Source organism: Halichoerus grypus, chromosome 6, assembly GCF_964656455.1.
Source record: "Halichoerus grypus chromosome 6, mHalGry1.hap1.1, whole genome shotgun sequence".
Taxonomy (NCBI): domain Eukaryota; kingdom Metazoa; phylum Chordata; class Mammalia; order Carnivora; family Phocidae; genus Halichoerus; species Halichoerus grypus.
In genome coordinates, this window is record NC_135717.1 from 95,546,717 (window position 1) to 95,573,222 (window position 26,506).

The 26,506-nt window shown below is 39.7% G+C and overlaps 1 protein-coding gene across 1 annotated transcript; it reads right to left on the minus strand.

The window, feature by feature from the left end:
- Positions 1-1,725: 1,725 nt before the first annotated feature.
- Positions 1,726-24,921, minus strand: LDHB (lactate dehydrogenase B). The gene is made up of 8 exons (XM_036119206.2): positions 24,764-24,921; positions 21,777-21,911; positions 13,939-14,056; positions 11,684-11,857; positions 9,886-10,059; positions 6,377-6,494; positions 4,220-4,343; positions 1,726-2,094 (listed from the first exon to the last, which is right to left on the minus strand). The coding sequence occupies exons 2-8, from the start codon at positions 21,903-21,905 to the stop codon at positions 1,927-1,929; spliced, it is 1,005 nt and encodes a 334-aa protein (XP_035975099.2). The 5' UTR covers positions 21,906-21,911; positions 24,764-24,921; the 3' UTR covers positions 1,726-1,926.
- Between the last annotated feature and the right edge of the window lie 1,585 nt (positions 24,922-26,506).

Here is a 26,506-nt window from a genome sequence, read left to right on the forward strand (position 1 = left end):
CCTGAATAAAACTAGACTGTATGGAGTCACCTACTTCATGTTCTGGCCTCAAAGTAACTTCTCAGTTTGGAGAATATTTCTCCCACACCTTCTAAAACCTTCCTGCTTACATCTAGGTATGATCCTTATTAGAAGATTGAGTCAATTTGGAAATGTGACTGAGAAAGGTACTTGACACCTGTCTTTGTCTCCCTTTCTATAATACAGAATAATACCTTCATAACGTAACATGCCGGAACATTAAATGAAACAATGATTTTGCTATTTTATAAACCCTAAAGATAGAAAAATGTAACAGTAACTAACATTTACTGCAATGTAGTACACTGTGCTTAAGATCAGGGAGGGATTAAGAAGCTACAATATCCGGGTTGAATCCCAACTCTTGCTACTTAGTAGCCGCGTGGCCTCGATGTACCTATGTTTCAGTTTCCTTACCTATACAATGAGGATCCAAATACTTTAGAGCAGTGATTTTGTCCCCCGGGGGAACATTTGGCATGTCTGCAGCCATCTGTATTTGACACAACTAGGGGGAGGGGTGTGTTACCGGCATCTAATGGGTCCACGCTAGCGATGCTGCTAAACTCATACAATGCACAGCAGTCCAGAATCATTCAGCCCCAAATGCCAATAGCATCAAGATTGACAAACACTTCCTCTCAAGATAGTTGGGGTGATTTAAATGAGTTAATAGTATGTAAAGCCTTGAAACAGAAAGCACTATCTAAGTGTTAGTTACTATTATGACTAAGTATTGTGCTATGAGTTTTATATTTTCTCATTGAATTTACACAACACTCATCAAAGAGGTTCCATTGTTATCACTGTTCCATAGGTAAGAAAATTGAGGTCTGGGAGTGGCTAAGTAGGTAACTTGCCCCAACTCAGTTAATCAGTGATTGAACCTGCACTAAAACTCAGGTTTATCTGACGAGTCCCACACTTTCAACACTACCTAAACTGACCCCTAAATATTATATGTAAGTTGGAAACTGTTAAAGGAAGTCTGCCTTAAGTCCCCCTCTTAACTCCCATATTATGCCGTGTCCCAGTAACCTGGATCTGGATAATTCAGCCCTAAATTTTATTTTTCTTCATTATCAAGAGGAACTAACTCCAACAATGTTAATTTCAATTTTAGAAAACCCGTTCTTCTCTACAATTAAAATGGACTTCCTTATAAATGCCATCCATTGCCTCTAGTTCCATCTTTAGTTGCAGCCTTAAAATGGAAACCACAGAATTTTTAAGGGAGTGAAATGCTCTGTACATTAGAATGGTGGAAATATGTGATGATACATTTGTTCAAAGCCATGGAATATACATCACCAAGAGTGAACCCTGACATAAACTATGGACTTTGGGTGATAATGTTGTTTCATGGATTGTAACAAATGTACCATCTGGTGAATGACATTGAAACCATCAGGTGTGGGGCAAGCGGTGTATGAGAAATCACTGCACCTTCCTCTCAATTGTGTTGTAAACCTAAAATTGCTCTAAAAAATTACGTCTTTAAAAATAAAAGGGTAATCATATTCTCCGGACAACAATAAAATCATGGCATATACTGTGACAAAGAATGTTTGTGCTGTTTGGAGGGACAAATATAGAAAATGGAATATAGATAGAATTTAGGGCATTTTATGAGGGGGAAAATTATTTGAAATATTGACTGAAATCTTTGAGAAGTCACTAAAGAAAGAGTCCCAGAAATAGAAGCACACTGCAATAGTTAATTTTATTTGTTCAAGGGCTCATATTGCAAGCATTAAACCAAGCATGGGCTTTGATTTTGTGAGCCCAGATTCACATATTTAGGAAGATAAAAGCAAACTGTGATCCATGTATATGGATGAAAAACTAAAGGCTCACAGTTAATCACATCGTAGTTTTAAATTTCTACAGCCTAGAAGCCAGAAGTCACAGATCTTTTAGGTCTTTCTGGATGTCCCACAAGGTATCTGCACTTTTCTTGAGCTGGGCAACCTCATCATCCTTCAGCTTCTGGTTGATCACACTGGTTAAGCCCCGAGCGTTCAGGATACATGGAAGGCTCAGGAAGACTTCGTTCTCAATGCCATACATCCCCTGACAGAACAAGAGAAACAATTAGATTAAGAAATGAAATCATAGGGGCATCTGGGTGGCTCAGTCAGTTAAGTGTCTGCCTTTAGCTCAGGTCATGATCCCAGGGGGTCCTGGGATCGAGCCCCGCACTGGGCTCCCTGCTCAGCGGGGAGCCTGCTTCTCCCTCTGCCACTCCCTCTGCTTGCGCTCACTTGCTCTCTCATAAATAAGTACATAAATCTTAAAAAAAAGAGAAAGAAATGAAATCATAGTAAGAATGATCACAGATCCCATGTTTAAACAGAAAGACATGTAGGAAATATAGTAAGCACAAGCTCATTCTTTAATTTTCAACACATACAGGCCCATGTTTTCCAAATACTTACATTCTGAATTTGATTTTATACATAGAATATGCAAATTCTATGTATAAAATTTTAAAAAGTAAGTATGGCAAAAATTGGATAACTGTTCTTAAAAAAAAGAGAGAAAGAAATGAAATCATAGTAAGAATGATCTGAGATCATGACCAGAGCTGAAACTAAGAGGCGGATGCTTAACCTACTGCACCACCCAGGGTGGAAATTTTTAAGAGTAGAAATTTTTAAGAGCAGTAAGTTTTTTATTGAACTTATGGACACATCTCTGCTTGGATATACTTTAATAAAATTTACTATCTAAGTTTTCAAATTAAATTGCATTACAATGTGTTTCTTAATGGGCTGCTTTTCATGAAATCCTAAATTTTTAAAAAATTCTTTAGTTTAGGAGGGAATTTCAGGGGTAGCTGTCCAACTAGTCCAGAATAAGTAGTTGGAAGCCACTCAAAGGCAAGATTTCTAGAACATCCAAGAGTTGCTAAAAAAAATAGTACAATTTCCAAAACACTTTACCAGTTTCTATAAAGCATTTAATTTATTCACAGGGTCAATTTAACCATACAACTAATTGGATTATTTAATTATATTAAACAAGTTACTTTAATATATTTTTTAAACCTTTTTTATTTTTTTTAAGTTATACTCTTTTTTTTTTTTTTAAGATTTAATTTATTTATTTTTCAGAGAGAGAGAGAGAGAGAGATCACAGCAGGGGGAGGGGCAGGCAGAGGGAGAAGCAGGCTTCCCGTTGAGCAGGGAGCCCTATGTAGGGCTCGATCCCAGTACCCTGGGATCATGACCTGGGCCGAAGGCAGATGCTTAACTGACTGAGCCACCCAGGCGACCCCAAACCTTTCTTAAAAAGTGTAGTTATTTTTAGTAATCTCTACACCCAAAGTGGGGCTCGAGCTCATGACACTGAGATCAAGAGTCACATGTTCTTCCTCCTGAGCCAGCCAGCCACCCCTATTTTTTCAACTTTTAATTCCAAAATTTTTGCACATACACCAAAGTAGAGATAAACAAATTCCAAATATGCACTCCAAGACTGAGCAGTTATCCAATTTTTGCCATACTTACTTTTTAAAATTTTGCTATAGTATTAAAAAAAAAAAAAACCAAAAACACCTGACACCACACTTTATCAAATACTTCTATACCTTTCTCTTTTGCATGTTTCTTTTAATCTACTGCATTTTCCCCTTACATTTTCACCCCTGCCATTGACTTATGGAAAATCAGTTATCTTATACAATATTTTAATACAATCTTAATTTTATTGAAAAATAATGAATTTCTACTTAAGTATCATAGCTTTTTCTTTTAAAGATTTTATTTATTTGAGAGAGAGCACGCACATGAGTGGGGAGCCTGATTGGGGCCCGATCCCAGGATCTCAAGATCATAACCTGAGCTGACGGCAGACACTTAACCGACTGAGCCACCCAGGTGCCCCTATTTTATAGCTTTTAAATTGAACTAAATTTACTAAGGTATCAAGTACTGCATCAAAGACAATCTATAGAATAATATCCCAACTTGAAATAAAACTATTATGCTTATTCAAATAATATATATTTTGAAAATGTGTCACAAAAGACTCAAGAGTTAATATTTAATTTGCCACAGTATACAAGGGAGAAAAGAGAGAAGTTTCCACAAAACTTTGAGATTCAGAAAAAAGCAGACTGAGACCATCTTGTCCTTCTTTAAATATATTCGAAGAATAGAATACTAGAAATTATATTTGTAACAGTTTATCTTACCTTCACCATTGTTGACACTGGATGAATCCTGGATAGATTTTTCAACATGGATTCAATGAGATCAGCCACACTTAATCCAATAGCCCAGTTGGTATATCCTTTTAGCTTGATGACTTCGTAGGCACTAAAGAAAGAAAAAAATCATAAAAGAGATCATTGAAATCAGACTCAGTAGTTATTGAAACTGGACTCTTTGGGTTTGACTTATACTCTCTTGTTAAACTGTGTACTCTTCAGTAAGCCTTTCTTATCTCAGTGTCCTCTTTTGTAAAATAAGGATAGCAATGGTATCTATTTTATAAGCTTGTTAAATGAGTTAACATATATGTAAAATATTTAGAATTGGAAACACTACCTAGTAGGCTCTATATGAATGCTGTGATAAATTTAAATAGATTATTGAGGGGCCCCTGGGTGGTACAGTAGATTAAGGATCCAACTCTTGGTTTCAGCTCTAGTCATGATCTCAGGGTTTTGAGATCAAGACCCGGGTTGGGCTCAGAGCTCAGCAAGTCTGCTGGAGTTTCTCTCTCTCCCTCTGCCCCTCCCCATGCTCACTCTCTCTCTAAAATAAACAAATAAATCTTAAAACAAAATAGCTTATTATATGCATGAATATTTATAAAGTCAGTGGTAAAAACATACTTTTTTCCAACCAATCTTCAAATTCATTAACATGAATTTATTAATGTTATTAATGAAATCAGGAAACAATGAAAATAAAAGGACCTTCACATTCTAAGGACAAAATATACCTTGATTTTGAGGTCCCACTTAGTACTGTCACCTAAAATACGATGACCAACTAACCTAACAGCAGAGTGAAGATGGTACCTTGCCTGTTAATTTTCTGAACATAAATTTTACACCTTGAAACCCACAAAGGCCCTGGTCCTTAAGAGGTAGCAGGAGTAACCAAAATAAGAATTTAGGAAATTGGGATTTAATGCAATCACTGGATAGAAGACCTTGGGCATGTTGCATTACCTGAGTGAGTCCTAGTTTTCTCATTTGTAAAATAAAGGGATTAATTAATGAAATGCTAAGGACCCTTTCACATTTTTAAACAATCTTTCCCTCCATGCACAGGTCAAATTCCAGAAAAAAAAAAACAAACCATTACATTTAAACTAAGCAAAACAATTCCATGTTTGAGAAAGTCTTAGAACAATTCTCTGCAAATAATAATAGCTGATGTTTATGGAATGCTCACCAGCATTGTGTCTGTGTTTTTACTCAATTTTTATAGTAATTCTATTATCATATGACTTTAGAGAGGACAAAGCTGAGATTCAACTTAAAAGTTAACTGGCTTCTGTAAGTGCCAGTGTCATGATTTGAATTCAAGCCCGTATTCTTTACTCTATTCCACAATACCTTATTTTATAAGCATGAAGGTCACAGGAAAAAGTAAAAAAGAGGGAAAAAGGAAAAAGAAAAAAGAGGGCGGCATCTTTAGTTGGGTGTGGAAAGGTAAATACAGCACAGCTTTAACACTTTTAGTAATCAATCAGCAAGTACTTATTTTAGGCAATTATGAGACTAAAAGTGTCCAGGTTCTAGGCAAGTCAACCTTATTTATCAGTAAGAGGCAATGTGAAAGCCTTTCTCACTTGTTAATTCCATGTTTTGCTCCTGTCCCCTATATAATAGGATTTTTCCAGAAAAACATTTGCTTTCCCTACCGGGGACTTATATCGTAGGTTTGACCAATAAAGTTAGTCTTGTTTGCTTCAGAAGAGAACAGCTGCATGTTTACTACATATTTTTAAAAATATTTTATTATTTATTTGAGAGAGAGTGAGAGAGAACAAGCGAGAGCATGAGCTCGGGGAGAGGCAAATGGAGAGGGAGAGGCAGACTCCCTAGTAAGCAAGGAGCCTGATGCGGGGCTCGATCCCAGGACCCTGAGATCATGACCTGAGCCAAAGGCAGATGCTTAATGGACTGAGCCACCCAGGCGCCCTGCATGTTTACTATATTAAGAGCTTACCTGAGCAGGCAGTCATGGAAATTGTTGACAATATTATCTAGATAAAATTAATCATCTTATCATGGAACACTATATCTAAAACTAATGATGTAATGTATGGGGATTAACATAACAATAAAAAATTTAAAAAAAAAATTAATCATCTTAAGCCCCCTTCCACTTACCTTTCCACCACCATCTTATGCACTTCCTTCCAATTTTCACTGTCGTTGTCTGTTCCCATTTCTGGATTCAGTTCCTGAAGAGAAACACCTGCCACATTCACTCCACTCCACACAGCCACTGGAGAAAAAGGATAAACATGTCATGTATTTCATGATTTTAAAAAATCTTTTATTCTGTTAGTTCAGATTTCACCTCCTTGAGGCAAGGTACTGAATACCCGCTGGAGCTGCTCCAAAGACAACTGACCCAGTCTACTTTCCCCCAAAGGCTGACACGTGCTTTCAAACAGTCACACAGCTGACATTTTACCTTTCAACCATTTTGGTGCCAAACAAAATTGTTGTGTCATACTCACGGAGAATATGAAATTCTTTGCCTCCCACTAGATTTGTGAAATCACAAGGGCTTCTAGTTCTGGACTATCTTAAACTTTTGATTTGAGAAATTTTTCACTTCACTCCTCATTTTTTTTATATAAAGCCCTTTCTTCTGGAGTGAAGTAAAAAAATAAATAAATAAATAAAATAAAATAAATAAAAAAAATTCTAGGGTAAGATCCAAATATACTCCAGTTATCTCTTTTCATTCCCCAAGTCCAGTCTATCTCTCGAAACAAACTCCATGTAGTAACTACAGTGAATTTTTCTGGTCTTAACTGGATTGAATATTTCTTTCCAAGAATACCTCCAGAGGCACAGCAAAGGTGTTCTCTAACATCAACCGTGTCTTTTGGAGGGCTTGATGCATCCGAACACCCTTACTTATTCTTAATACCTTCTAACCCAGCCAAAAGTATATATTGAAGATGCAGGTATACAAAAATGAATAAGGACATGTTCTGTGCTGTGGATGAGTTCAGAATTTACTGGGATAAATAGGCAAAGGACACTAAAGCAATGGGATGAGCTACCACAGGGGTATGGAGAAAGCATAATAAAACACCAATTAAGAATTTACTTAAATTAGGGGCAAAGGGGTATCAGGAAGAGCTACAAAAAAATAGGCATTTGAATTGGACCTTGAAATACAAGTATGGCTCCTCTAATGTATGGACCTTTAGAAAAGAGCATTGTAAACTCAGTGAACAGGAGCAAAAGCATGGGGTAAAGTCTAGTATGGCTAAAACCGGCTATGAAGGGCAAAGCTGCCCGTGGCCAAATAAAACTCTCTTCTAAGTCCACAACTTTTGAGAATTCAGGCTAGTTTGATAAAACTATGAATCTACATAAACATGCCAGGGTTGAGCACGGTTTCATTCTCTTTCATTTCATGTACACAATACAGGTCAATGTGGAAATAGGAAAAACGGTGTTTTGGAAAAAAATGACACAGTGATGAGTGAACAGAAGACTGGATAGGAGTCAGAAGACATGATTCTAGTTGTAGTTGTGCCACTAATTAGCTAAAGGATCTTTAACAAGCCACTAGCCACTATGCCTGCTTTGCCTCATTTTTTTCTTGATTATAACGCAAGCCTTAAACTAGAGGACATGTAATATCACCTCCAGATCTGTGGTTCTAATAATGGTACAGTTGTAATAACTAGCATTGACTGAACTTTTGCTGCACACTAGACATTGAGTTTTTTATATAGGACATAAATTCAAACAAATCCTTGGATATTAGGAACTCTTGAACGATGTGGCACAATATGCCTGAAAAAAAATTCGCATTATTCTATAAAATAGCACAGATGCAATAGTTGTAAGACCAAAGTCTTATACAATAGCAAACTCTTTACTAAAATCATATTACACACCCTCATTAAAATCAAAAGAATATTTACACCTAAACTTTTTAAGGAAAAAATAGCTCCTCGCATATAAGGCAGATATGAATTTAGTAAAATAAAAATTATCGTTATTATTAAAGTGTTTTGGATAATTACAGTTTTATACCATTAGCCATTCAATGTATTTTCGTTTAATAAATAGGCTTAAGAGTTATAAGATACAATCAGAATTGTTCATAAATGTTTTTACATAAAATTGTTTGGAACAGAAATATTAATTTATTTTTAAAAAATTTCTTTAAAGTTTATTTTTTTTTTAGTAATCTCTACACCCAACATGGGGCCTGAACTCATGACCACAAGATCAAGAGGCACATGCTCTTCTGACTGAGCCAGCCAGGTGCACCATGGAACAGAAATATTAACTTAAATGAAAAGAGAGACATTAATGTAAATGAATGGTGTTTTAACTGTTTCTTTTTTTTTTTTTGAAGATTTTATTTACTTATGAGAGAGAGAGAGAGAGAGTAGGGGGGTGGAGCAGAGAGGGAGAAGTAGGCTCCCTACTGAGCACAGAACCTGACATGAGGCTCCATCCCATAACCCTGAGATCATGACCTGAGCCAAAATCAAGAATCGGATGATTAATCAACTGAGCCACCCAGGCGCCCCTTAACTGTTTTAAAACAAAGTATTATAAAAGAAATAGAAGTGCAATATAACTTCAATGTTGGTCTTTTTACAATGATTAATTTATGTCCAACAATTCTATTTAAATTCCTAAAGAAAATATTTGAGGTATTTTCCAAATGGTCTCTTACTACTTAAATGACTGAGTTATTAATGGTTTATTAAAAATCAGATTTCATTTACTTTATCCTTTTTTTTTTTTTTAAATAGGCTCCATGGTCCAATATGGGGCTTTAACTCAACATCCTGAGATTAAGAGTCAGATAGATGCCCTACCACTGAGCCAGCCAGGTGCCCCAAAATCAGAGTTCATTTAAAGCAAGATTTATTTTACACTATAAAATAGTAGATACTGGTTATGTAAAACCTTTTGTTACCCAATTTATTCCCACTTCAATAAACATGATAGATATAATACCTATGTTCCCTGGAAAGACCTAGAAGCAGAGATATACCAGGAGCATGAGCATGAGCACACCTATGTCCAGATCTTGGTTTCTAAACACCATTCCCCTTAGAAAGAAACAGGGCTCATTGGAGAAAGAGATGCTCTAGTGCAGAGAAATGGGAAGGATAACACCAATATGGCACACTTTATTGTCCCAGAGACCAGGGCTCAAGAAATGCTGGGACATGTCAAAAAGACACAGGAGCCAGTCTGAAGAGCCTGTTACTTGCCAAATCTGGGACAATTTCTGCATTACAAAGATGGTAAAAGAACATTTGTGGAATAAAATAAAAATCTGAGTGCACATTGATATAAATGAATACATAAATGAGGAAGAGAAAGCTTTCTTTTACAGTAGAATACAATAAATACAGAAGAAATGACTGAATATTGTGTCTGACAACTATCATAGTAGTAACTTACTTAATCAAGAATTATCAATGGATACTAAACTTAGTAGGCAAAAAAATTGGTGAGGACTATATACATATTTACCTAGTCACTATCAAAGTATTCTCCCCCAAATTGCTTATTTGTAATGTGAAGTTATGTGAAAATAATGTAAAATTAAAAAAATTCAGAATGACAAGAATAATACCATAACTACACATTAGAATATTATGTTTTTTTTTCCTTACCACTTGAATCGCCATGTTCTCCCAAAATCCATCCATGGCAGCTGCTGGGATGAATGCCAAGTTTTTCAGCCATAAGATAGCGAAATCTAGCAGAATCCAGATTACACCCACTTCCAATTACACGGTGCTTGGGTAGTCCACTTAGTTTCCAGGTAACATATGTGAGAATATCCACTAAAACGTTTAGAAATAATATATGTAAGTAAATCGAAACTGATTTCAACTGCTGTGTCAATTAGCAGGTGCTCTAGCTTCCTCCTTCCCAACTTTTCCAGCCTGAGATGTAGCCATTAAGACGTGAATACTCTGACTTTACACAGTTCAGAGATTATGGAGGGAAGAGAACCCACGGTCGCGTAAGTTCCTTCTGATTGTAATGTTCCATAATGGTAATGACTATCATCATAACCCAAAAGCCCTGGGTTACTAAATTACTAAGGCATACTACTATAAAATTTTCCTGGGCACAACATACTATTCAGTAAGCAATTGTGGTAATACAAGGGACTTACATTTTGTAGCATTTAATGAAAGGACCTCTATGATAGAACTTTTATTCTGGTGTGGCACGCCCTGAGACTTCAAAGAGTAAAACCTGCTGGGCTAGACAGAATCACAGCACTTATAGGCTAAACCATCAAAAGGAGAAAATGCGCATACAAGGAAGGCAAGAGGTTAATCTCGCAGTCTCCACCTCCACACATATATAGACACTGGTTAAGGTATTTTAAGGTCCTTTTGGACTGGGTATTATAAACCTCTTCCCTGGCAACTTTGATTCAGTGGGCGTGACTCCCTGGGGAGTTGAGACTTTGAAGCTATACCTGGAAAGTTGTATAATGAGCTAATGTCTGTCTGTCTCAGGCTCGGGATGCAGCAACTTCCCAAATGCCAGCTATTTGTCACTCTTGCTCCAAGTCTATCTGCCACTATGTATTTACAAGAAGTTTTATATACAAGACTGAGCTATTTACTAACCCCCAATGCAGGACTGCAGAGAATAATACTAAAATAATCTGTCCTTGCTGGCTCTCAATTCTCAATATTCCATAAACCAAGGATCCCTGGCTCTGATTCACAATCTTTCTCTATGTGAAGTGTCAGAGACAGTTTTACCACTTTATCAATGTATCTACTATGCTCACCAATAAACAGTCTGTTTGGTGGCAAATTATAGACAAAAGAAGTGTGAAATAGAGAGTGAAGTCTGACTATTTTGGTTAAATAATGCAATTCTTTCTAACCGGAAGTTTTAATGTTTATTCTGCAAATGTTGATTTAACAAAAAAGCAACTTTTAAGTTCTAACATTTGGCATGAGCATGTTATTTGTCCATCAATAGTCTATTTCTATCTTTCAAATTGGACTGATTAACGGCTTTTAGACTATTCTCAAATTCAACGCTCCTAGAATACACTTTTTAGCCAACAGAAGATCAAAAATGCTAAAACGTTTCTTACAAATTGAAGCCACATTTAAACGTTTCATTACACATTCCAGGATAATCTTCCTAGAAAATTTAAAAAGCTTCTAGGCTCTACAACAAACTGATGAAACAAACAGTTGCAACTGTTTTATATATAACTCTTCTCACATTTTTAAACATTTGGCCCAGGACTCTGCCATTTGTTTTGCAAACACCACTCTTTTGCGGCCAGTAACAGAAGACACGAGAATTGCTTCTGCTAGTAAATCCTAGAAAAGAATCTTTAAAAGCCAAATAACGAAATAAAACAGACACCCTAAACATTTAACTTCACAGGAGCAAACCTTAAAACAATTCTTGTTAATAAAATACCTGGGTTGGAAACCACAATTAGGATACAATCAGGACTGTACTTGACTATCTGCGGAATAATGAATTTGAAGACATTAACATTCCTCTGCACCAGATTGAGCCGGCTCTCTCCTTCCTGCTGGCGGACTCCCGCAGTCACCACCACAATCTTAGAATTGGCAGTCACAGAGTAATCTTGAAGGAGAGGGGGGGAAAAAGGTACTTTAAATACAACTCTTCATCAAAATATATTATCTATAGTTGAAAACAGAGCTACCATACGATCCAGCAATTGCACTACGGGGTATTTACCCCAAAGATACAAATGTAGGGATCCGAAGGGGTACGTGCACCCCAATCTTTATAGCAGCAATGTCCACAATAGCCAAACTATGGAAAGAGCAAAGATGTCCATCAACAGATGAATGGATAAAGAAGATGTGGTGTATATATATACAATGGAATATTATGCAGCCATCAAAAGGAATGAGAGCTTGCCATTTGCAACGATGTGGATAGAACTGGAGGGTATTATGCTGAGCGAAATAAGTCAATCAGAGAAAGACATGTATCATATGACCTCACTGATATGAGGAATTCTTAATCTCAGGAAACAAATTGAGGGTTGCTGGAGTGGTGGGTGGTGGGAGGGATAGGGCGGCTGGGTGATAGACATTGGGGAGGGTATGTGCTATGGTGAGCGCTGTGAATTGTGCAAGACTGTTGAATCACAGATCTGTACCTCTGAAATAAATAATACATTATATGTTAAAAAAAAAAAGAAGAAGAAGAAGATAGCAGGAGGGGAAGAATGAAGGGGGGGAATTGGAGGGGGAGATGAACCATGAGAGACGACGGACTCTGAAATACAAACTGAGGGTTCTAGAGGGGAGGGGGGTGGGAGGATGGGTTAGCCTGGTGATGGGTATTAAAGAGGGCACGTACTGAATGGAGCACTGGGTGTTATACGCAAACAATGAATCATGGAACACTACATCAAAAACTAATGATGTAATGTATGGTGATTAACATAACATAATAATAAAATATATATATATATTATCTATGATATGCTCCAGAAACCTAAACATCCATAAGCTTCTAGAACTTATGAAAGTATTATATACAAGAACTACTTATGTAAGAATTATGTATGCAAGAATTCCGTTATTATAATTATATTATAATTATAAGGCTTTGAAATATAATGCTCTTCTCAAGAGAAATGGCTTCGTCCTTTTTGAGTTACACAGAGCTAATCCAACCATGAAACTAGCTCAAAGAATGGACCAAGGAAATAAAGAGGGCCCTTTCTGGCTAAGAAATTCAAAATGCTATTGACTTTAAAATATTCGATTGCTAGTAATTTGATGATAAAACATAAACAGTGAGTCCAAAGTCCAGCAGGGACCCCTCCAACAAAAAAAAGGACTTAAGGACACTTCTAGGCTTATGTTAATCCAATCTATGAAGGGGAAGGAAAGCAAAGAAGTGTTTATTCTTGGCTGGAAACTGATTTCTAATACTCAGTATTTTAAGGAAGCCTATTCACTTTTAGCAGTTGAGTTTCTCTGGAAAATATTTTTTCCTCAAGGAAGTGTGTCACTTCCCAAAATATAGATATTATGACCTGATGTGATCATCAGATGCAACAGCTATGGATGAGTCACATAATAAACTGTATTGTAAGTGACTTTTGATAGTTATTTGTACCTTTTATTAGTTTCCTCCCCATACCATGGGGAAGACCTACCTCTCATAGGTTTGTTGTGAAATGAGGTAAAATGTGAGATTCAAAGATTTCCTAGTACCCAGAATGCTAATAATTCAATGAATAACAGCCAGTAGGAAGAGGAGGAGGAATTATTTTGAGGTCCACATTTCTATCTTTAGACACAGCCCTGCTATGGTGGTAGTATCACTGCATAAATGTGCTCATCCAGAACAGAGACAGCTAGAGTATGAATTTTATTTAGCTTCTTTAAAGCACTCAAATTACTTTGTGCAAATATTTTTTGGAGTCTAAAACATTCCTGTTCTCAGACACACGTAAACAAGCATTATGATGTGATTTCCTAAAGTATTATGTGTCAAATGTGTGGAAGTCACGTGGGAAGCTTATATGGGGGTAATATTTGCGTTTGTCCTCAAGGATGAAATTGGAGGGAGAAGGAAAGAAAAACCGCCAATATTAGATTCACCAGGATGGAAGACTAATTTTATAGCAGAGCGAGGGCATCTACTATTAGATCACTCTGGGCATGAAATGTAACTACCTTTATCTGCCACAATTTTAGGTGTCTGAAGAAATAAGCTCCCATGTTGCAGATCCATCATTTCTCCTTTGAGTTTATCTTCTAAAACATCCACAAGGGCAAGTTCATCAGCCAGAGACTAGAAATACAAGAACAGGGGTTAGTACCCTAAGCCACTCTAGCACACCTTAGCTCACAACCCAACACAGAGACCCTTTATTTATGTATGTATGTATGTATGTACTTAAACACAGGGCTTAAACTCATGACTCTGAGATCAGGACCTGAGATGAGACCTAAGTTGGGATTGAGCCACCCAGACGCCCCCTAAACAGAGACCCTTTTAAAACGGCTAAGCACCAAGTGTTAAAAACCTTGAGAATTTTACCATGGAGTTAGGTGTGCTCTTTAAACAACTGCATGAGAAAGTCTTGAATGAACTATTAGTATTTAACACACTGATTTTTCTAAATTTCACCTTCTAGTACTCAACTAGGATTCAACGATCATGATACAAATCACTTTAAGAGTATGTAGACGAAGATTCCTCATGAAACCAACAGTTCAATAGTGGTCTCAGGATAAGTTTTCCCATGAATGAGGGGTGGTGGACTCACCCAGACCCAGAATCCACCGTGGGCAGTGTCCATCCCTGAAATCACCTCCAGTCTGGAGGGTTTTTGAGAGGGCAGATTTGGTTTAAACCATCAATAGTTTGAGCAAATAGTAGGATTTGAAGCCTGAACGCCTCAGGTTGGATTGAGCCAACTTGCATGTCTTGATGGGGGAAAGGAAGGGGTATCTTACGGATGGTGGGGTCCAGGACCAGCAGATTCTCCTGTGATCAACCCAAGTCTCTGAGCTCTCTTGTTTTCTATTACAGTTGTCATCCTCTGCCACTCATTCAAAATAAAGGTCTAAATCAACAAATACACTATTTAATCTTGATCTAGAGTCATAATTTAACATATTCTATAAAATGTTTTATATGTAACATGTCTTATTTTTGTATGTTCTCTATATCTCTACATGAAGAGTGGGAGAAAACAAAACCTTTACAGTCATATACAGTACTCTCTTTGGCAAGTATTTGAACTCTTTCTGTAAAAATAAGGGAGGGGGGATAGGTTGTCAGTCTAGATGCATCCAAACAACCTTTCAGCTTTGAAATTCCATTATCTTACGGAAACACATTAATTTGCAAAATTTATAAAAAGTAGTTATCCCTCTTACTGAAATTTCACTAGAGTCCTTGCCTTTACTGTTTTTAGGGCTATTAGCAAAATAATTAGCTTAATAGGATATATCAATACTGAAGCCCACTTAAAAATGAAGATACCTCTTCTAAGGATAGTGTGATCAGCTATATAGGAGAGGTTTGTTCATAGGAAAAGGGTAGGTAATTAGGTTCAGAGGCACTTTGAAGGAAATGGTAGAGTAGCTAGGGTGTAACAGGACGGATCTCGAAGGCACTGACCAGCAGAGCGAGAAGCCGGTAAGAAAACCTGACCTACTTTAGTTTGCTGGCCAAAGCAGATCCCATTCCCTGTGGGAGCCAAGAGGTGAGCACTGTCCAGACCTCGAATACCAGTGGCTTGCTAGTCTCAAGAAGTGAGTTATAATAGGCTTGCTTGTGAGTTTCTGAGACTCGAGCCTCCAAATGTGCTCTCACTTCCAAGCAACAGATTTACTTCTGCAATGACCATTTCGTGAGTTGGGGATTACTTAGCAACTGTTTCCTCATTTCCACACATATCAAATACTGGCATTAACTTCTACAAGTTTTATTTAAAAACATGTTTTGATACTTTTTAAATGGTATTGTTCCTCTGCAGCCTCTGACAAGATCACACAAACCTTATTTGTGTTTTTTAAACCCTAGGTTGGGGGCGCCTGGGTGGCTCAGTTGGTTAAGCGTCTGCCCTCAGCTCAGATCATGATCCCTGGGTCCTGGGATCGAGCCCTGCATCAGGCTCCCTGCTCAGTGGGGAGCCTGCTTCTCCCTCTCCCTCTGCTGATCCCCCTGCTTGTGCTCTCTCTCCTGCTGTCAAATAACTAAATAAAATCTTTATGAAAAATAAACCCTAGATTAGTACACTATAACTTAATAATAGCCATCATGTTCTGTCAAGGTACTGAGCACTAGGAATATCACTCTTATTTTAGTCATATAACATGTGTGCTGCTAAAGTCAGCATGGCAAAACAATTTTGGGCTTAAGTGGAAAAGGATGTCACAGGATCTGAGATCCTGTCTTTTGTTTCAGCCAGTGGGTGTGGAGAATTGGCTGACAAGTGCATCCTCAGCTGACAAGGAAGGAAGAGATCCAGCACTTGAAAAAAATAATTGTAGCACTGAATTTAGCTGCATCTGCACAACTGAATATCCTCCAAGTGTGGAGGCAGGCAACACAGAAGATGTATGACTAAGTGTCAGCACTGTTGTCTGACTGAAATAAATCTCCTTCGGTATTCCTACGCAGGTTTCCCCCGCTATCCTAAAGTAGAATGTTCCTACCAAACCTTTTGCAAGCAGCAATGGCATAAAGCAGAAGCAGCAATTACCATTAATTTATATGGGAAATTTTTGAAAATTCTCAGATCCCAATAACCTCTCTTAGGCTTTTCTTTCCTTTTTTTTTTAAATAGTATTGTGTTTTTGGGGCACCTGGGTGGCTCAGTCGTTAAGCGTCTGCCTTAGGCTCAGGTCATGATCCCAGAGTCCTGGGATCGAGCCCCACATCGGGCTCCCTGCTCGGCGGGAAGCCTGCTTCTCCCTCTCCCACTCCCCCTGCTTGTGTTCCCTCTCTCGCTGTCTCTCTCTCTCTGTCAAATAAATAAATAAAATCTTTAAAGAAAAAAAAAATAGTATTGTGTTTTTAATTTCAAATTCCACATGTTCATTCCTGATACCATAGAAAAGCAAATTGACTTTTTTCTTAAGATTTTATTTATTTATTTGACAGAGAGAGTGCACAAGCAGGGGGAGCGGGAGAGGGAGAAGCAGACTCCTGCTGAGCAGCAAGCACGATGCGGGGCTCGATCCCAGGACCTGAGCCGAAGGCAGACGCTTAACTGACTGAGCCACCCAGGTGCCCCTCTCTTAGGCTTTTCTGATACCTTAAGACACATCTTGCTAACAGATGCACAAAATAAACTGACGTAAAGCAAGATGCTTCCGCAGGTCAAAGCTCCTGCAGCCTCATGCTGAGACGCGGAGTGTGTGCGGTTACCTCCTGGGGAAGGAGTCTGGTGGGGCCCCTCCCACTGCTTGGGGTGTGTGCTGCCTCCATAAGAAAATAAACTCTGGCTGCGTTTTGCTTTTTACCCTTTTGAGGTAAAAGGGAAAATCCTCCTGGGATTTCTTTTGGTTAGCGAAATAGCTACTTATGGGGGGTCTTCAGTAAAAGCAAAGTGGCGGAACATGAGCTTTCAAAAAGCAGGTGTTTATATATACCTGTAATGTATATATACCTGATTGTATTGAATACCTGTGTTGTAAAGCCTGTGAATCCACTTACCCTGTAAACATACTCAAAGTAGTTTGAAACAGCAAGGCTTAAGGTCAGGTAGAAGGCAAGAACATCACTGTTGAACCTGACCACTTGTTTAACATACAACAAAAATATCTTTTAATCTAAAGTCCTACCTACATGGACCAGAGGTGGCCCTATTTGCCTCCTGACCCTCTTAGCCAATAAATTACTACCACCGATGCCTTAGCATTTGATCGTTGCATTTTTATATCCAAGTGTTTCATCTGCATGAAATTTTGTGGGAGGAAAAGGTATAACTCTTTCCAAATAATGAACTAAACAGACAAGCACCTTTTATTCAGTGATGTGTGGAATGCCACTTCTATCATATTATTAAATACTGTTTGGGCCTTTTTCTGGGCTTTCAGTCCGTTTTATTAATCTGTCAATTCTTATACAAAGACAAAATTTTAATTACATCCTACTTTTAAGCCAAGGCCTGCACGGCTAAAACTACTTCACAGTCGGTCTATAGTTACACTGCTCTGAAGAGCCTTCTTAGGCTGCGTCTCTGCCACAAGAATGTGGCTAGTCGACCTGAGTGAGGACAGAGACTCAAAGGCAGCGGGACACAGGGGCCAATGGTTTATGATAACCTCAGAGCCCCCTCTTCACAGCCAAAATGCAGAGCCTGTGATGGGTAGTAGGACAGGAATCATACCTGGCAATAGAAGCCACGAGAAAGGAAAAGCCATGATTAAAATTTGACAAAATATAAGTGATTATTAGGAATAGCAGAAGGATTTATTTACATAACACATACTTATTACTAAATGCACCCGACATTACTCTACTAATTAGGAACATAGTCCTGAACAAATTTGGCAAAGTCCCTTCTCTCATGGAATGTCCCAGAAAGGGAATAGGAATTAAGCGAACCATTTCAGATGATTTTTGACAGCGACAGTGCTACAAAGACCATGAGGCAGGATGACGTTTAAAGTTCCCAGGAAGGAAGTTTACTTGGACAGTCAGCGACTGTCTGCCTACAAAGCCGTGATACGAAAGAGGAAGAAGTCAACTCTGATGGTCTAGGGTAGGACGTTCCAGGTGAAAGAAAAATGTAAGGAAAAGGGTTTTAAGCAGAAATGAGCGAGGTATTTTGGAGAAGGAGGGCAGGTGGCAAACGATGAAGTCAGAGCCAGTAAAGGTGCTGCTGGTACTGTGTGAACGGCGCCCCCTGGAGTTGTGCACTGCACCACCTTGCTCGGAGACAGGCAGGAGGCATCTGTGATGTCTCAGATTTTGATGTACACCTACAGTCTATGTGTCCTGTGAAACTACTGGGAAGTTTAAGTACAGGAGCTACAGTTTCTATCAAAGCTTACGACGGTTCATCTGAAGGCAATGAAGCTGGGGAGAGTGTGCAAGAGAAGCAAATGTAATTGAGTTTTTGTGGTGATGGGACATTGTATTGGGCGCCTCAGTTGCCTTCTCGGGCCTGGGAAAGGTGTGGGCCTCCTCAACCTCTATCTCTGATGCCCCAGCTTGGCTCACTTCCTGGGGAGAAAGCAATGTGTACTCCCTGTAAAGCATACCAGTCCATGATGGACTCAAAGACCAGATCAGGAACTTAGTAGCTCTATGGGATCTTCACCCAGTGGCTTAACCTTTCTAGTCTGTTTCTTTCCAACAGTAATATACAGATGACAATACCCCACCAGCTTTTGGGAAGGAGTAAATGGAGTAATATGTAAACCCCCAACAGAGTAGGGCACTGTTATTTTCCTTCCTCTATGAAACTAATAGGGTTTATAATCCCCGAACATTAATAACAATTTTGAAGCACTTTAATCTTCACCCATTAAAATAAGATTTAAACATTTTTAATTAGTACAATGGTCTTTGAGCAAGGCAGTCATTCCCTCACGGCATCTAAATTGGAAGATTCCTACTGTGTTAGCAGCAGGGTGTGTTCTCTCAAGCACCTGAATTAGGCCAAAGTATTACATAACACGAGTACAGCCGCAAGTTTATTTACCGAAGACGATTTTAAGTTAACAATGAAAACCACAGAGGTACTCCTTATAGAGTCATGATAAATTAGATGTACTTTCCTGAAATGTCTGAAGTTTGAGATTAGCAGGAGAAAAGAAATATCTTTAGCTAGTATTTCACTAATACCTTGATTATTTTTTAACTGCCTAGATACTAGTTTGGAATAAAAAGAAACTGGAGCCAATATAGATAGGAGTCCAGAGCCTGGGTTCAAAATACAGCTTTCTGGGGGCGCCTCACTGACTCAGGCGGTAGAGCATGCAATGTTGATCTTAGGGTTGAGAATTCGAGCCCCTCGTTGGGGGTAGAATTTACTTAAAAAAAAAAATTAAATTAAAAAACAAAAAACAAAATACAGCCCTACTACTTCAGCTGTGTGACTGTGGGCAGGCTGCTTAATCTCTTTATACCTCAGCTACCTCATCTGAAAACAGGATATGAACACTTCCCATTCTGAGGTTGTTGTTCAAAATGAAGGCTTTTGGGCGCCTGGGTGGCTCAGATGGTTAAGCGTCTGCCTTCAGCTCAGGTCATGATCCCAGGGTCCTGGGATCGAGTCCCGCATCGGGCTCCTTGCTCAGCAGGGAGCCTGCTTCTCCCTCTCCCTCTGCCTCTCCCCCTGCTTGTTCTCTCTCTGTCTCTCTCGCAAATGAATAAATAAAAATCTTTAATAAAAAAAATAAAATGAAGGCTTTTATTAAAGCCCTTCCACCGTGGTATACATTCAATAAATGTTTTAAAAGAAATGTAAGCTGGAATATTTTTCATTTTCATTGGCATGAACAGTGAGCACTAAATTATGATTACTTAAATTCCCTGTGATTTGGGAAACAGCTATTATAAATAAGCACCTAGTCAATACTAGCTAGAAAAAAAATGCAAAAGAGTAAAACCTTCATCAGTGTGTACTACATATTTTAGTTGATTTCTCTGATAGCTTTTTCTCAGTAAAGACTTAAAATTTGCTCCTTGATAATTTAAGCTTTGCAAACAGAAACATTTGGCGAGGCATTTATTCAGGCAGCCTTCAGATATGGCACAAAGGGACAGTGTCCTCTACTGAAGGCAAAGCGGCCATTTTTTTAGGGGGGCAGGGTTCCTACACTTAAAGCAGCCTTTAAAAAGATCAAGGAATCAATTCAGTGAGGTAAATAATTTAAAGGGCCTCTTTCCTCAAAAGTCCTTGGAGACTAAAAAAAGCGATGGCCTGACCTACATGGGGTGTACACAGAAGGCAAGCCGGAAGTCTGTGGAGGTATACAGAAAAAAAGTCTGCAGCAGTGGAAGGTGCTAGCAGCATGACATCAGTGTTAAATCTCCCGATGCTGAGAACAGCGCTGATTATGGGAGAATTCATGTCCGATTAGGAAATGGACTCTGAAGGACTTAGGTCATTTCCACAACCTCGCAGAGCCCTTGTGCAGATTATTTATTAATTATAGAGGGTAAAGGGAACTTTGCAGTGGAGAAATGCTGCACTCATCACTTCAACCCAAGGCGCCTTGGGCATCACCAGGAATAAGAAAAAGTGGAACATCACGTGCCCCTACTGTGATGCCATCACCTAGTCATAACCCCACCCCAACATTTCACCTGAACCTAATCACAAGGACACATCAGACCAACATAAATTGAGGGACATTCTACATAACGGACTTGCACCCTACAAAAATGTCAATGACGTGAGAGACAAAGAAAGCTGAGTAACAGCTCCACATTAAAGAAGAATGAAAGAGACATGACAAGTATATAAAAGATATGATTCTGGATTGGGGTGGAAACAGATATAAGAAACTATAAAACAGGTGGGAGAATTTTAACTCTAGGTACTGTATATTAGATATTAGTATTATATCAATGTTAACTTCCCCGAGTGTAGTAATTCTATTGTGGGCATATAGGGAGAGTGTTCTCAGTAAATACGTGCTCATGTACTTAAAGGTGAAGTGTCATGATGTCTATAACTTATTTAAAATTATTGTTCAGGGAACGGGGCACCTGGGTGGCTCAGTCAGTTGACCTGCCTTCTGCTCAGGTCATGATCTCAGGGTCCTGGGATCGAGTCCCGCGTCAGGCTCCCTGCTCAACAGGGAGTCCACTTCTCCCTCTCCCTCTGCCCCTCCCCCCTACTTGTGTGCTCTCTCTCTCTTACTCTCATGCGTGCGCATGCGCACGTGCTCTCTAATAAATAAATAAAATCTTTAAAAAAATAAATAAACTTGTTCAGGAAAAAAAAATCTTTTAAAGATACAATAAAATCCCGGTGTGCCTAAAGAGATTGTATACATAAACTGGAATTATCATGTCTGGTGTTCTTGAAATGTACCTTTCCCAGAATGCTGATGGCACACGCCATACCAACTTGTCCAACACCCACTACAGTGATCTTATTGTTTGGGACGGTTGCCTCTTCTTCTGCAACTGGTGCAATCAGTTTTTCCTTAAGAGTTGCCATTGTGCCCTGCAAGAAAAGAATCAAAACCTTATACAAACACCCACATATAAAACCCAAAGAGAATAATCCATAAAATGTTACTGTTGCAATTTTGAACTACAGCACAGTTGAAAATGAGCCTAATGATATTCTCCAGCACAAAATATATTTTAAAGAACCAGGTAACCCACTTAATGGAGAATTTAATTAAAACAAAAACTTCCACGAAACCATTAGAATTTGGGTTCTTCTCTTCAGCCTAGGATTCTGTGTAGTATTTAACAAATTATAACAATTTTGTCTTGTGGCTCTTCATTTATTGGCCAAAAGACATGAATATTTACATGTAGATTAGCCCACTTTTTTCCATTCCCCTCATAAAGAACTTCTATGTAACTATGCAAACTAAATTAGAGCCCTGTACTAACCCATATTTAAGCTCAGTTTAAAAGAGTTAATAGCCAGTTATGAATATAATTTCTACTACTAATGGTTATTACCACTCTTTGAAGATAGGGACTGGTTCTTCTACTTTAAGTCTTACTTAAAACCGGTCACAGTGTACTGGACATATAATGTATACTTCATAAATACGGTGACATGAAAATGGTGATGAATGTTGACGCAAAATCTTCAGAAATATTACTCTAGATTCCATTCAGTGTACCTTGGAAGCTAACTGGAAGGTGGGCACGCACTTAATACATTTTCCTTTCAGGCAGTCACATTAGGGGAATATCGACCTTTGAATCAGCTTCTTTCCAGCCATTAAAAAAAAAAAAGAAAAAAGGAAGAAAAGAAAACCTGTTGGAAAACATTCCATATACTAACACCAAATTTATCTGTGCCATCAGATAATCAGGTACATTTTCTGGATAACTAAAATGGCAAAAGTTACTGAATTAATGAAAGAACCTTCATAATGCCATGGCAATTTTGTACACAAAATAGACTGCCCTGCCTTAAACAGAGAGGGTACAGGTCATAATTAAGCCCTTTCTTCCTATTTAAGTATCACTTATAATTGTCACCCATTATTATTTTCGTTTTCCCTTTACTTTTTATAGCTATTTCAAACTGTGCCCTGCTTTCTAGTCTCTTTTTGTTTCTCATTTGCAATGGACTAAATAACAGAAGTTTACTAGTTTAGTAACTGTATGTTAAGTAAGAGTTTGGAAGGCTCCAAATTGGAATAAAGTACTTGAATTTAGACACAACTATGTAACAACTATTTTGTTCTATAGCTATTTTTCCACCAAAAAATACTGCCCCCCCCCCCCCCATCTGTAGGAACTAAATTTAGAGATGACTTTGCAGAGTCCATCTGCAGTCTTCTCACGAACGCTAAGAAAGAAATGGGCAGCCCGGCGCAACAGCCTCCACAAATGGCCCGACAGAGAAATTCACACACGTCCTGCATTCTGAGCAGAATCAGAAGACTGCCGAGATACAAGCTGCATATTTTTTCTCCATTAAGTCTATTTTCGTTAGCTGGTTTAAGATCCTCATAGACAGAATCCAATAAGCGGTGGAAAACAAAAATCCAGAAATGGTCGCTATATACACATTAGTCCTTCGGACAGACCTTCTAAAGTAATTCTGGAACCTTCAGAAACCACAGTTAGAGGCTCAAGCCAGTACATATTTTCTTTCAGATCTTGCTGGAGGAAAGTGCTTAAAAATTTTTTTCTTTAATAGAGTTATAAGAAATTAGAAAAAAAATGTTTTCTATTATATATGCAGGACTGTGCCTCGATCCGAGTGTTGGCTGCAGGGGAAAAGACTGGAAAACAGGGCCAAAATCTCCGATTCTCGGTCCTCTCCATCCCCCTCAGGTCCAGCGCCCCCGCCTGGGGGAAGGGAGAGAGATTCCCCCGCCTCCCTGCGGATGTAAATCGTTAGAAATGAGCCAACGAACTAGGGCCTTAAGTTCAGGAACAAAGACCCTCTTTGCAGACTACCCCCCCCCCCGATTTTCACCTTGTAAAAAGCCGGGTTTTGCCATCTGATTCCCCCACTAACCAAGTGTCAGCTCTCCCGCTCTCCGCGGCCCCCTCTCCCCAGGCCCTAATTGCAGCTGGGGTCGCTCGCCGCCCACAGGCCACCTTTCTCTGCAGGCTGCCCGAGGCGAGAGCAGCCGGTACCAAGGGAGGGCAGCCACCATAGCTCTCCCGGGAGAAGGTCTCTAGGGAAAATTCCAGACCTTCCTTACTCTCAACACCCAAGGCTGGCCAAGTAAACACGGCACCCGAAGCATCAAGAAAAGAGGCCAGAAAAGAAGGGGCCTGTATCCGGGCAAAACTGGAGCGCAAGGCCAAACCTGCAGATGATCCGTTACCCGCATCCCCGCAGAAGCAGGGGCACTTGTCCATTACCCTGGAAGTAGATTCCAACACCCAGGCTCCAGACCTGCCAGCCCTCACAGGGTACTCGGTTTCCTCTCCCGCCCCTAGCTCCTCAATTCCTCAAGCACGTGTCCGGGGTCCCGCCAGCAGGCACGGGGTGGGGGTGGGGGGTTGAGGTGATGCGGCCGCCATAAACCCATCAAGGACATGCAGAACCCCGGTTTTAGCTGCAAATACAAGTCTCCCTCCCTGATACAGCACAGGCTGGAGGCGAGCTCCGTGACGGGGAGGACAAGGCCTGGGGCGCAATGGCAGCCCCTTCGCTCCGCCTTCGGTTCCCCAGAGGAGGGCACGGCCTGCCGCCCCAAACCCTGGGAGTGAATCAAGGCCCGAGTCCGGATGCTCGGGGCTAAAGGCCCCAGAAAGCAGAAGTCCTTCTTGGTCCTTTCTCCAGTGTTGCTACGAAAGGACTCCCCTACACGTCCCACCCGGGTGCCCGCGAACCCGGATTCAGGCGCCTGGGCTGAAACCTACCAGAGAGAACCCGCGGGGAGAGTCGCGCGAAGAAGACAATGTTAGCTGCGTGCGTCTCCTCGGGCGCAGGATCTGCAAGGAGAGAGGAGGAGGCGGGGCCCACGCACTCCGCAGCCTCTTAGCTTCCTCTATTGTGATTGGAAACCCGATCACCGCCTACCCCTCCCCTCGGCTCGCTCAATCCCCTTCAAGGACAAGGGCTCAAGTGTGCACACGCTTTCTCCCTGCCCACAGGAGGAGGTCACCTTCTGATGGCAAGGGCGGTCTCAGCTCTACAGCCTCTCTCGGCTTACAGACTTCAACACAGAGGCCCCGTTATTTCTTAAAACTTGCCCAGCTTTGACTGTTTGGGACTCTCATGCTCTCGCTTGGATACATTTAGTCCAAATAGAAATAAATTTTATTTTGCATTCCAGGTCAGCTTTAGAGGACCACTGTTCTTCGCCGAGATGTTGGTGGCATGTCACCTTGGAATAGTACTGGTGCTTTTGAATGTTTTTTTTTTTTTTTTTTTTTTTTTATTTATTCATGAGAGTCAGAGAGAGAGATAGAGAGAGGCAGCGGCAGAGGGAGAAGCAGGCTCCCTGCCTAGCAGGGAGCCCGATGCGGGACTCGATCCCAGGACTCTGGGATCGTGACCTGAGCCGAAGGCAGACGCTTAACCATCTGAGCCACCCAGGTGTCCCTTTTTTTTTTTTTTTTTTTGCTTTTGAATGTTTTGAAAAATAAAACTGAACTTTCAGTTTTCACCATCTTGGTTATAAAGTTCATTTGGTACAACAATGACTCCCCCCCCAACCTTAATTCAGCAAACACCCATTGATTTCCTACTAGTTGTCTGACAAGATCAGTGAGGCCTAGTGACTGCCTTTTGAAGTTCCTCAACAAATCTGTATGCTCTCAAAGGGCAGGCTTTCCCCTCAAGGAAAGATAATGGGGTAAGATGCATTCGTTTTCTCTGTCAGTTTCTGAGCAACTCCAAGGCTGAAAGGTATCGTTCATCCTGTGTTTTTAACACCCAGCGCAGTGCCTCCTACAATAAGGTGTTGGTCAATGAATGATTAAGCAGTGGGAGGCATCCTGAAGATTCAGCTTCATTTGTGCTGTGTGTTTGTTTGTTTTAATTAAAATGCTTTCAGGAAGAACAAACACCCTGGATGTGAAAAGGAAGTTTTTTGTGTTTGTTTTTATGTAAATGGTTATTAATCCTATAATTGCTGCTTTCATTTCATTTTTGTGCCAGGCGTTGAAGGTACAAAGCTGAATATAACACTATCCTCCCCCCCCCCCCATTGCTCCCAGTTCAAAAGAAACAAGTAGGCAAATACTTTTAATTAGAATACAATGTGATAGGTGGTAATAGAGATTTGCTTAAAATACAATAAAAATTCAGAGACAAGCCACTAAGAAAGGGGTGTGTCTAGAGGAATTGAAAAAACCTCAAACTTTCCAGGATTATAGTGACCTGTTCCTGAGGACTTTGAAGGACCCGGAAGATACAGTCCAGTTACAAATTGAAACTCGGATGATGAGGAAGAGTTTGGTGGATAATCTCAAAAGCATTGCATTCAACTTGAACCCAAGTTTGAAGCAGGACTCAAGAATCACCCTAGCAAGACCTCTTTCTCATCTACTTTCCAAAACAATCTACGTGTCCTGTAGACTTCTAAGCATCTCCCTATATTCCCCCCTTCTTGCCATCCCTATTACTGTGTGTCGTTGGGTGGAGAGGAAGGGGTCAGA